Source organism: Papaver somniferum, chromosome 5 (genome assembly GCF_003573695.1).
Source record: "Papaver somniferum cultivar HN1 chromosome 5, ASM357369v1, whole genome shotgun sequence".
Taxonomy (NCBI): domain Eukaryota; kingdom Viridiplantae; phylum Streptophyta; class Magnoliopsida; order Ranunculales; family Papaveraceae; genus Papaver; species Papaver somniferum.
Window position 1 is genome coordinate 23,661,083 of NC_039362.1, and position 12,167 is coordinate 23,673,249.

Here is a 12,167-nt window from a genome sequence, read left to right on the forward strand (position 1 = left end):
TCTGTATTGTTATGGCTGTCGCCGATTGGAGAAGCAAAACATCGAATTTATTCAGATCCGAAACCTTCAGGAGTAATAATTATATAGTAATGGCTGCCACCGAGTAGAGAAGCGAAACCCCAAATTTGGAATACGAAACTTATGGAATTCATTCAGATCCGAAACCCTCAGGAAAGCACTAAGCAGATTTTTTTGGGACCATCACTTTTTTTAGGGGACCATGATTTAATTAGGCCATCTTCCCTATGGTTATAAGGGATGACCTAAAAGGTGGAGATGACTAAGTTACCCTTTTATTAATTATATAAATAATTATTTTTTTTAACTTTTTTAATTTTAACTTTTTTTTCTTTGTTTTCTTTTTCAAACTTTTTTAATTTTTTTTTTTTTGTGGTTCCGCTAAGAGAAAATATATATCAAAAATATTTAGATAGGAGTTTGGTTAAGTAAAAAATTTCTAAAATTTTTGCGAACGCATCGAACTCTCATTTCGATTTGCAAAGATTTTTATGAATATAACCGAACACTGGTCAATGTAATTTCAGATAAGAGTTCGGTAAAGTAAAAAATTTCTAAAAAAATTGCGAACGGACCGAACTCAAAGTTCGGTTAGGTACAAAATTTCTAAAACTTTTGCGAACGAGTTCGGTGTGCAAATATTTTTATGAATATAACCGAACGCTGGTGAGTGTATTTTTAGATAGGAGTTCGATTAAGTAAAAAATTTCTTGAAAAAATTGCAAACGGACCGAACTCAAAGTTCGGTTAGGTACAAAATTTATAAAACTTTTACGATCGCACCGAACTTTGGGTTCGGTTTGCAAGGAAATTTTCAGTTCTAACCGACGTGTTCTTGGTGTTCTATGTTTCAGGGAGTTCGGTTAGAAAACTAGAGTTTTTTTTAAACTACTCCTAACCGAACAATGCTCTGCAACTAACAATTCAACCTTAATTTGATGATTTCTAATCGATTTTTTCAAAGAAAAACAAATTAAAAGCAATGGGTTTGTGGGAAAATACCTCCGAATTTGCATATTTCTTGGGTTTGCGAGAAAAATACTTGCGAATTTGTACTTGTCGAACCAAAGCTAATAATAAAATAAAAAAAATTGAAAACAAAATTATTAAAAAAATAAAATTCAAAAAAATAAATAAAAAATAAAATAAAATGAGGACATTTTGGTCATTATATAAAATATGTGAATAAGGGATGGCTTCACTTTATTTCTAATGTCTTACCCAAAATAAAAGGATGGTCCCCTCAAGTGGTGCCCAAAAAATCGTTATTCGATATATAACAGAGTTAAACCAAAAAGCCCATATATTTTGTTAATGACTAAATTGCCATTCCCCTTTAACAAGGGAACATTATTCAAATACGCGGCCCATTGCAAAATACTCTTTCCAAACTTTGATACTCCTAACTTTATAAAAGCCCAGTACCCGAATTGTTAGTTTACCAAACGTAAATATTCAGGAGAAGGAAAAAAAAGATTTTTGTTAAAGAGAGCAAAAAGAGATCCGAGGAGAGCAAAAATCGTAGTCGACTCATTAATTAGGACCGATTCAACTTACTCATATAAATCGGACTAAGATACCCTTATTTACACAAAAAGACAAGGCTAAGTCCGGAACTGTGTTCGCGTACTCAGTTTGCAGACACAATGGACTAGTTCTAAAATAAGTAAGTATGAAAACTCATACTCAGAACTCAGCTTTGTTTGCGAACTCAATTTGCGAACTAAACTCCCTGGAATTTTAATGAAATAAGGTAAGCAAACTTGTTTTGCAAACCGTGGCATTATGTTCATGAATTGGTTTTTGTATAAGTAGTTTGTACAACTACCAACCAAACCGAATATGTTTTAATTTGTTCATAGATATTTTTATAAGAAGTGAGCAATCTAACAACTCTCTTAAAGCACATTTAGATTCATTTGATTATCTTTCATGATTGAATGATCATCATATTTGATCTAGAAGTGTTAATTGAAATTTGTTAAACTATAAGTGTTCATATGGCTAACTTCGGTTAACTGTTATTGAGCCAACCGGTTATACACTTTTAGGAACGGTTCATCCATATCTATATATAGATATATCTCATTTGTGTGTATCAAGCTAAACCATCGAACAATGGATTGTTTGCTTATTTTCTAAGCAGACTTAACTTGAATCTTAAATCAGGGGTTCGTCTAACAATGAATATCAATTGCTTAGCTTTGATTGTAACTAACCCTGGTTTGAAAGACTATATAAAGGAGTACTCTAGTAACTGGGAAACCTAATCCTGACACTTCCGCGTGTCCTAGTTGTAAACTAGAGTCGATTCTCCATTAACCTAGGTTTTCCAAAACCATTATTAGGTTAACAACTTGAAGACTTCATTTGGGATTCGTGAAGCCAGATCCAACTATTTTCTCCGTAGTTGCGTATTATGATCTTACTTTTTCTATGTATTGAGTTTTATCTTCTCTAAGATTTACTTGAGATTTATCTTCGATAGGTAAGATATAAAAAGTAATCACAACAATTCTTCATCTCAGACTCTTGTGACAATAACCTTTTCTGTTAATCAGTTGGGTTATTGTGAGGTGAATAAAATTTATAGGATACGCTCTTCGGGAGTATAAGTCCGGATTATTAGTTGAGTTTCCTAATCACCTTGATTTATCTAAAGACAGAAACAAAACCAGAATAGACTTATCTGTGGGAGACAGATTTGTTTATAAGTCTTCGACTTTGGTTCGTAGCAACTCTTAGGCGTGGGTGAGATTATCTAAGGGAATCAAGTGCGTAGAGTAATGCTGGTATTCAATAGGCGTAAGGAACGCGACTGTACCTTAATCAGTGTGAGACTTGGTTAGGGCTCAATTATATTCCAGTTCGAAGTTAACTTGTAGTAGGCTAGTGTTTGTAGCATCTTAATACAATGTGGTGTTCAAAGCGGTAGAAGGTCCCGGGGTTTTTCTGCATCTGCAGTTTCCTCGTTAACAAAATTTATGGTGTCTATATTATTTCTCTTCCACATTTTATTTTTATATAATTAAAATATCACAGGTTGTGCGTAGTTTAATCAATTGGTAAATCCGACCTTTGTTTGTTGGATATAAATTGATTGACACTTGAACATTGGTCTTTGGTACCGTCAAAGTATTTCTCACATCAATCAGGCTCATAGATTTCTATTTGTTTGATTTGCTGATTGAATTGAGAAAAAGAGATACAACTCCTTGACATCTTTCTTGATAGAGCTCACTTTATTAGCTGGTGCTCTCAGAATAATGTTGTTGTTAGTCCATATAGATTGTCGAACGAAATATTAGGTGGTGTTGTTAGACACCCGCTTTTTCAAGTTTCACCTTTCACAGGTGGTGGTACTCGTACTTACACCCCAGGCCAAGCTATATCCAATGTTGTTTCTCGTAAGCGTAACAAATACTTGGACAAATGTTTGCATATGGGCATGGGTTTGGTGTGCTTGCCTTTTAGAGTTGGGTGAAGATAATACGGTTTTCCTGAAAAGATTGAAAAATTGTTTAGTCAACATTGATGCTGGTAGCTAGTGGTGTAGGCAGTTTTATCTTTCACAAAATAGGCATTTGTCAAAAAGGTGTTCGTGCCCAGCTTGTTGCTAGGTTACCATACACTGAATAAAATATGATAGTAATTAAAATAATATTTTTTTGATAGAACTCATAATAATAAGTTCTTTATTAATTATTCATATTTTGTTAATGATATTAGAATTGGAAATTTAAAACTAATTTCTAAAACATGTCTATTTTCTAAAACATGTCTAACTTCTTGACTAATAATGTGCCAGCAGCACTACGTATCTAACCCCTATATTCCACCAAAAAAAAATGTGCCAGCAGCACTTGAAAAATTCCACCAAGAGACCGTCCGGTTAGTGACATCATTTCCATTTCAACCCCTACGTATCTAACCACTATATTCTGCTGAATGCCCTGGATAAGTGGACGGGTGTGATGTTGCCACATCAGCAGCTGCAGATTTGTTACTAGAAACATCCCGCTCAATTGGGATTTCGGTTTATTAGGAAAAAAGGAGAAGCAGCTCGATTGAGATTTCTCTCACCAGTACAAACTAGACGGAAAGTAGGTTTTCTCTCCTTTCCCGATTCCTCTTTTTCTCTTTCTGTTAAGAGATTCATTTGAAACTTTGACAATTCATCTGCAGGCTTCGATCATTTGCTCGACATATTCTTGAGTAATCAGAACGAGATCGTATTACAAGGTTAGGTTTCTATAAAACTTTATGAATCTAGGTTTAATTTTCGATTTTAAAAATACATGGATGATTACGATTGTGTATGTTGTTGGTGTTTGTTCCTGTTTACGACGACGATGATGGGGTTGTTTTGATTTGATTCGATTTGGTTTCAGACTGGTTTTGCTTCTGTTTTAGAAGTTTAGCTTCTGTCATCATCTCGGCTCAGGGTTTCACATGTGTCTTTCACTCAATTAGTATTCTAGGGCATAATATGATATGCTATAGTACTAATCCTACTGATTCGAGCAGCATATTAGTTCAGTTCAGTCAGGCTTCCTATTCCATAAATTTGGGATTTGGATCTGTATCTCATCGTCACTTTCTTCTTTGTAAGTAACTTACTGTGTGAAGTTTATTGGATCTTTGAAGATGGAATGATGTTAAGAACATTGACAACCTAATTTCGGCTTTTGCACACTTTCTGCACAATAGTTTGATGAATATCCCAGGCTACTATATATGTTGCATTTCAAATGATACCTTCTTTACGGTTTATTATTTGTTCAATTCCTCTCTACGATGTTATCTAGTTTTTTACTCTTTTTAAGCAACTATATTCTTTCTTTGTGCAGCAACAAAATGAATTTAGATATAGTGCTTAAGTTCCCACATGAAGAGGTCACATTATGCGTATGCCGATACTCACCAAAGGCTGCATTTACTGACCTAAAAAAGGTTTTGTTCTCTTCACTAAAACTTTGTACTAGTAATGTAACATCCCTTTTATATCTGATTGGAGTTAAATGGTATAATTTCCAGTGTCAGGGAGACAAATGTGATTCCTGGCTCCACAAAACGTGTTATCCACGCAACTACTGCCCATATTGTTATCTCGACATGATGGATGGTCCATTTTGCGAGCACACTGAAGCTCTACTACCACCAACTGTACTTACTAAATCCGATGGAAAAGATATAGGTAGAGGCACATTTGCAATAAGACCAGTTCATGATTTACGTCTGAAAGAGAACGCGCATCAAGTCCAACTATGGTGCATGAACCTACGTGACAATGCAGCTTCTGGCGTCCAGTGGCCTACAGAGTGCACGTTGACAGTTAACAGTAAGTCGGTTTAAATAAATAAATAAATAATCTAATTTCTTTTGGATTTTTTATATATTAGATCCTCCCTTGGCCGTCTTGTAGATTGCAGTTTGCCGATAAGTCCAACAGGATCTGCAAGCAGTCATGGTGATTGTGTAACTTCTTTTAACATACCATCCTGATTCTATATTAGCATTTAATTTTGGAACTAGTAACGGAATAGTTACCAAAATTCTGCCCTGATTTCGTTTCTCAACAGATTTCAAATAGCAAAATGAAAGGTGATAACACTGTTATCTTGATGGGAAATCTGCAAAGGATCATGACTACTTTTTTGGAGTGAGCTTGGTCAAAGTACAATCACTCGAACAGGTAATTCTTGTTAAATCTCCATACATGTCAACAGTGTTGATGTTCTAACAAATATTGACTTGTTCTTAGGTCTTGGAAAAAATTGTTGTCGAACCTTTGGAAGTGGCTGTAAACCATAGTGTTCCGGTACCTGGTGTGGAAATGCTAACAGCTAAAGTCAGCTTAACCTGTCCAGTAAGCTCAAACACACTCTCTCCTTCCAGTAAAAGGAGGTTTTTCTTGTTCTGGTTTTGCTTGCGTAAACTTGAAGTCGTAGTATCATTATCAGTGAATCACTATAGGATTATTGGGTAATATTTCTATTCCCGAATGCAGTTTAATCATTCCAGAATTACACACCCAGCGAGGTTCAAACAGTGCGGACACTTGCTTGACTTAATAAAGTTTCTGCAATACGCGCAAGCATCTAAGAAGGTTAGTATTACTTGCGTGTTTTTTTTCCTTCTTCTTTTTCTTTTTTGAGTTTCTAAGATTCATCTTAAGATCGGGTTTTTTTGGTAATCTAGTTATGAATCATCAATTTGTGAACATTGGGAATATGGGTATGTTTTTATTTTGCCTAGTTCCTGTTTGATTTTGAGAAAGTGATAGAATTCCCAATTCTTAATTGGAATTCCTGATAATGAAATCCTGTCATGGTTTTCTCGTGAACTTTTTAGCAACCTACAGACTTTATCAGTTTTGGAATATTTTTTATATGATAGAGCAGTCTCTGTTGTTTCTAACGAGACGCCATTCTCTGAATACCAATATGTAACGAAGCCTAGTTGAATTAGTGGTGGTGGACCTGGTGCTGCAACACATTTATGATATGTTTTTTTTTTTTTTTTTTTTGGTGCAGCTAGTGAAGTGGGAATGCCCAGTTTGCAGAAAGAGATACTCATTTACAGATCTGATATCTGATGGCTATTTAATGCCAATTCTTGCTGCATTACCCGAAGAAGTGAATGAAATCGAAGTCCAACACGATGCTTCTTGGAGGTTAATCGGAAGGACTACTTGGAATAAGCCTGGGCCTCCTTATGTTATTGACCAGTAGGAGGTGGGAGGAGAAGATGGAGTGGTGCATATCCCTTCTGATGAAGAGACTCAAGGTGTTGCATCTGCTTCCGTGGCACCTGCTTACACGGCATCTACTTCAGAAACTAAAGATGTTAATCCACTTGATGATAGCTTGAAGGTTTTGGAAAGTCAATATGTTGCATCTACCGGAGGAGGTGGAGTGGTGCATGTCTCGTCTGCTGAAGAGATTCGAGATGTTGCAGCTGCTTCTGTGGCATCGGCTTCCGTGGGATCTACGTCTGAAACTAGAGATGTAAGACCACCTGATGATTCCTTGAAGCTGCTGGGAAGACAGTATGGAGGAGATTCGGATTCTGACTGAGAAACGGTATGAATTTTGTTTCTCATCTCTCACTTTCTCTTTTTTAATCTTTCAAAATTTTGTCACCCCTTTCAGCTACAGTCTATTGTGTAAGTTAGTGCGCCATTTTTCATACTGAACATGTGCTTGCCTAAACTTGCCAATTGCATTACATGTACAGTAGCTTGATTATAAAATACATCCTTAGTGTTCCTACTGTTTACGTGGGTCTTATGTGTACTCTGCCGGTTCAACTAAAACAGAGAATCCATCGTAGGCATTTCTGTCATACTGGTAATTGTGGAATATTAGGCAGAATGGAAAAAAGGGAACCCAAATCTGATGTCATATCTACTTGTGGTTTTTGATAATCTGGAAGATGAAGATACTAACAACCATGTCCCCATGTTAATGGTTGTCATATGTAAATAGTTTTCTAACTGAATGCCTTCCTGAAATTTCTTCCGTGGGTAATTGATGAGTGGCTGTGTTGCAAACAGGAGCTTGCACAGCACTATGGGTACCAGAAGGCAATTTCAGAGAAATGACCTTCCACTGTGATGCATCTATGTAGAAAGTTTATATTTTAGCAGCTGAACACTAAGGATATCTCTCTCTTTCATACTCCTCGTTTTCACTAATCACATGTATATGTTCCTTTTCTTCTGTGATTGAACGGGTTATTAGTAGTAACCCATCTTCTTCTGTGACTGAACGGGTTATTAGTAGTAACCCATATATGTTTTTTTCGAATTATATATAGCCTTATATGCCAATTTCTTTGTACATCAGTTATTACTGTGAATCATTAATGGAACACCAGGTGCTACCTTTTTTTGCTCTTCTCCTGCTTGTTGATATGTTATTTTCAGTACCTTACCTGAATTTGGGTTACATTTGTAAGTATCAGTGTAAGAAATTTACACTGATCACGCTTGTGCTTGCATTAGATAGATGCTGTCTTGGATGACAGCAGAATTTGTTGTATACAAACCTTTTAATATTCTGAAGGAAGTAAGCAGAGAGGTGAACATTAACTATAAAGGATTGCACACCATTCAGGATATCCTGCCAAGTTTTGTTTATAAACCACTCGGGGACTCTTCCTAATATATATCAAATTAAGAAAAGCACCCACAAATAGATTTATTTCATGGGAATAACTTTGGTGTGCAACTATGTACACATCTACGAAAATCTACGGTAAATTCAACATTCATATCTGTAAAATATGGCATGATATGCCAATGAGACCGGGATACGGTGTACAACGGGAAACGATGTACAACTGCGTACACATCATTCCTGCATAGCTATCAAAATTATTTCTAAGGAACTCGTATCAGATATGCACAGAATCTGGCTCGGTTTTGAAGATGCCTGTTTGTACCCTATTAAAATAGCTACGTGCGTATCACATGAGGCTTATAATGGAAGCCTAAATCCGGTTTATTATGAAAACCGGTGGGTTTGTTATGGAAACCCACAACGCTTATTATGTAAGCCTGGGGTTGGTTTATTATGGAAACCGGTGGGTTTGTTGTGGAAACCCACAAGGCTTATTATGGAAGCCTGGATTTGGTTTTATTATGGAAACCGGTGGGTTTGTTATGGAAACTCACAAGGCTTATTATGGAAGTCTGGATTTGGTTTATTATGGAAACCAGTGGGTTTGTTATGGAAACCCACAAGGTTTATTATGGAAGCCTGAATTTGGTTTATTATGGAAACTGATGGGTTTGTTATGGAAACCCACAACTCTATGGATTAAAAGATCTTAATAAAAAGAGGTTAAGATTTTCATGGAATAATTATTATAGATAATTATTAAATATTATTTAAGATAAATCCTGATAAAAGAGGATATTTATCTTAAGTAGTTATAATTATTATTCAAGATAATAATTATTTGGGACAAGTGAAGATTATGATAAATATTAGAATTTATCATGAATCTGGTTGTTATTTGGGATTTATACAGATGAGGGAGGTTATTTGAATAACTATCAAAACCCTAAAGCTACATCTATTTTCTGCCTATATATAGAGGCAAAATCTCAAATCAAAAGGTACAGAATTCTATTCTTTTCACCATAATACACTTGCATACATCCGCTGATTTTAGCATCGGAGTGTTTTTGCAGGTACCCCAACCTCTTTTGATCAATTCTTTGGAGATTTTTCATAAACGGTAGCGATTGGATCAACTTTCCCGCATCTCGAAGATTGTAGGAGTGATCATTTTTGCACCAACATCTTTTGGCGCCGACTAAGAGGATACGAAGAAAAGATCGTGCTTCCCATTTGATAGAAGCCGTTCTCAAACGATTTTCGAAATCAGGGTTTCAAAATCATTGTGAACAAAAAGTTGCTGAGAGTTTCTGAACTTTTTCAGAAAGTTGTAAAAGGTTTCTGACTCTTTCAAAAAGTTGCAGTAAGTTTCTGAACTCTTTTCAGAAAGTTGCAGAAGATACAGAAAAGTCGCAGAAAGATTCTGAACACTTTCAGAAAGTTGTAGAAGATCCAGAAAAGTCGCAGAAAGTCTCTGAACACTTTCAGAAAGTTGCAGAAAGTGTCTGAATTCTTTCAGAAAGTTGCAGAAAGTGTCTGAGTGTTTTCAGAAAGTTGCAGGAGGTGTAAACGTTTTCAGAAAGTTGCGTAAAGATCCAGGAAGTCTCTGAACGTTTTCAGAAAGTTGCAGAAGTTTTCTGAACGTGTTCAGAAAGTTGCGGAAAGATCCAGGAAGTCTCTGAACTCTTTCAGAAAGTTACAGAAAGTTTCTGAACGTTTTTCAGAGTTGTAAAAGATCTGAAAAGTTGTTGAAAGCAAAGTTAACAAAGAAAGAGTAACTTATGAATTCTTCAGGAGAAAATCAACTTGAGATGGACGTTGATGCACCTACCGGAAATCCTTCGGGTCAACATGCCAACAATCGAACTTTAAGGAGCGCTTTCGTCCATACTCATCAAGACGAAATGGAAACATCGCTCTCATCAACGCATCAGTCGCTCGTTCTGTGAGATCGACTCCAAGTCTCAGGGGAAACAATGTTCTCTTACGTAGATCACCTCCCCGGACTATTAGCGAAAACCTCAATCGTCAAAGAGGGACTCAAGGTCAACACCCAAGCATCCAGCAGCTTCGTGAGGAGGACATCGCTAATAGAGGAGCACGGGCTAACCAACAGCCTGCGCAAGATAACAACCCACAGCCTGTGCAAGCTAACAACCCACCAGCTGCACAAGTTAAAAATTCGCGGGTGACTCCTATCGACTTGACGTTACGTGAGCGTTTCCAGGAATTGGAAAGGGAAAACAAGCGACTCAAGGTTGCATTGGAGAAAAGAAAGGAGCTTGAAGAAGAAGCTATTCCACATTTCGAAAGTAATAGGTCAAACCGTCATTCTCATCGAGAACGATACGACCCACGCAAAGGGGACGAAGTTCTTGACGGTCGTCGGCTCAGTCAAAGTGATGCAAGAAGAAGCGAGGATGTCAGGAACGTTTATCAAAGTCGCGATCACCATGATGACGATTATTATGATCGTTATGTGCCCGATGATGATCATTATTACACGGCCGAGCAAGATAGGCGAACCAGATCAAGTCACAAGAAACATAGACAAAGGGATGACCATATCAATGATGATCACTCGAAGAGGTCTAGACGTGATAAAGACCTTTCTAAAAGGAGAAAGGAGTCTGACAGGAATGAGCGGATTCGCAGAGAAACTGAGGGAGACTCGGTGAGAGGCGAAGAAATCAGCAAAAGAATGCTTAGTGAAATGATTGGTGAGCTGTTAGCCCAAAAGCAATCCAAAGATGAAGAGCAACAAATTTTATCAATGAAAAAATCGATGGACTCCCCATTTGTTGAAAAGATAAGGCGCTACCGCCCACCCTCGAATTTCAACCATCCTCAATTCAAGGAGTTTTTCGACGGACGCAATGGAAATCCAGTGGAGCACGTCCAACGATGTCAAGCCTCAATGAGTTTGTGGAGCTTCAGCGACGAGCTACTCTATAGAACCTTTTCAATGACCTTGACGGAGAGCCTGACGAAAGTCTTTTTGATTTTAGTAGGAGGTTTCGTCAGGAAGTTAATGAAATTGGAAAGGTGGACGAGGGATTCGTAATAGAGGCGTATAAAAATGCAAAGGATTACGATGAGTTTGGAATTTACAACTCGTTAGCAGTTCAACCAGTCAAAAACCTCAAAGAGTTGTATGACAGGGGTGATAGGTATGCCAAAGCCGAGAAGGAAAAGAAAGCAAAGTTGTCACGAACAACAAAAAGGTTCGGAACCGAGGGACACGCCACACCACGACAACATTTTCAGGCGATTTTAAAGGGAAAATCACGATGAACCCCGAAATAAGATGGCAACGGAAAAAATACCATAAGCCCAGATCCATCTAGCAAGTGAAGGGCGGATATAATAGATCTAGTTCCTGTTTCACAAGGGGGCGTCTTTTCTATTCGAGAATATCTCTTCAGATATTGGGGGCGTCTAAAGTGACGCCTAGCATGCAATCAAAACCAACTTGTTTAAAGAAGTCGAATAATAGAAGACATCTTTTTCAGTATCGTGGAAAGTACTGGGGACGAATAAAATGGAAAGAACAAACGCCCGAGGAGAGGAGACAAGGGCGAGATATTTTAGTTATCAAAGGCGAAGTATTTTAATTATGAAGGAAATACTTGCAATGTCTTTCTATAAAAGAGAAAGACAAAGGCGAAGTATTTTGGTTATGAAGGAAATTGTTGCGATGTATTTCTAGTAAAGAGAAAGGCGAAAACAAAGTATTATAATATAATTAAGCTGAAGCTATAATGGAGCGAAAGGAGCAAAGGAAAAATGTTGAAGAACACATGCGGAGGAAATGCTTGCAATGTTTTTCTAATAAAGAGAAAAACAAAGTGTTTTGCTTATTAAGGAAATGCTTGCAATGTTTTTCTAATAAAGAGAAAAACAAAGTGTTTTTCTTATCAAGGAAATAGCTGCAATGTCTTTCTAATAAAGAGAAAAATAAAAAGAAAAGCGTTTAGTAAAGGAGGTGGAGCGAAAGAAAGGAAATGTACGACGAAAAGC

At 36.9% G+C, this 12,167-nt stretch overlaps 1 protein-coding gene and 1 long non-coding RNA gene across 2 annotated transcripts; both read left to right on the top strand.

Annotated features, from left to right (window-relative positions):
* The first annotated feature begins 4,117 nt into the window (after positions 1 to 4,117).
* Positions 4,118 to 7,852, top strand: LOC113277335. The gene is made up of 9 exons (XR_003324861.1): positions 4,118 to 4,260; positions 4,869 to 4,971; positions 5,056 to 5,359; positions 5,444 to 5,496; positions 5,601 to 5,713; positions 5,783 to 5,887; positions 6,029 to 6,127; positions 6,555 to 7,103; positions 7,577 to 7,852. It is a non-coding gene; the product is annotated as an uncharacterized LOC113277335 (long non-coding RNA).
* A 2,076-nt stretch (positions 7,853 to 9,928) lies between these two features.
* Positions 9,929 to 11,211, top strand: LOC113278858 (putative mediator of RNA polymerase II transcription subunit 26). The gene is made up of 2 exons (XM_026527590.1): positions 9,929 to 9,992; positions 10,082 to 11,211. Exons 1-2 carry the CDS (start codon positions 9,929 to 9,931, stop codon positions 11,209 to 11,211), a joined length of 1,194 nt encoding a protein of 397 aa, XP_026383375.1.
* Positions 11,212 to 12,167: the final 956 nt, after the last annotated feature.

What these genes read in the sequence shown, in the direction of transcription:
- LOC113278858 (XM_026527590.1), top strand. Translation starts at nt 9,929, where the DNA reads ATGAATTCTTCAGGAGAAAATCAACTTGAGATGGACGTTGATGCACCT. An exon ending in ACCTACCGGAAATCCTTCGG is followed by an intron (nt 9,993 to 10,081) that starts GTCAACATGCCA and finishes TCAACGCATCAG; the next exon opens with TCGCTCGTTCTGTGAGATCG.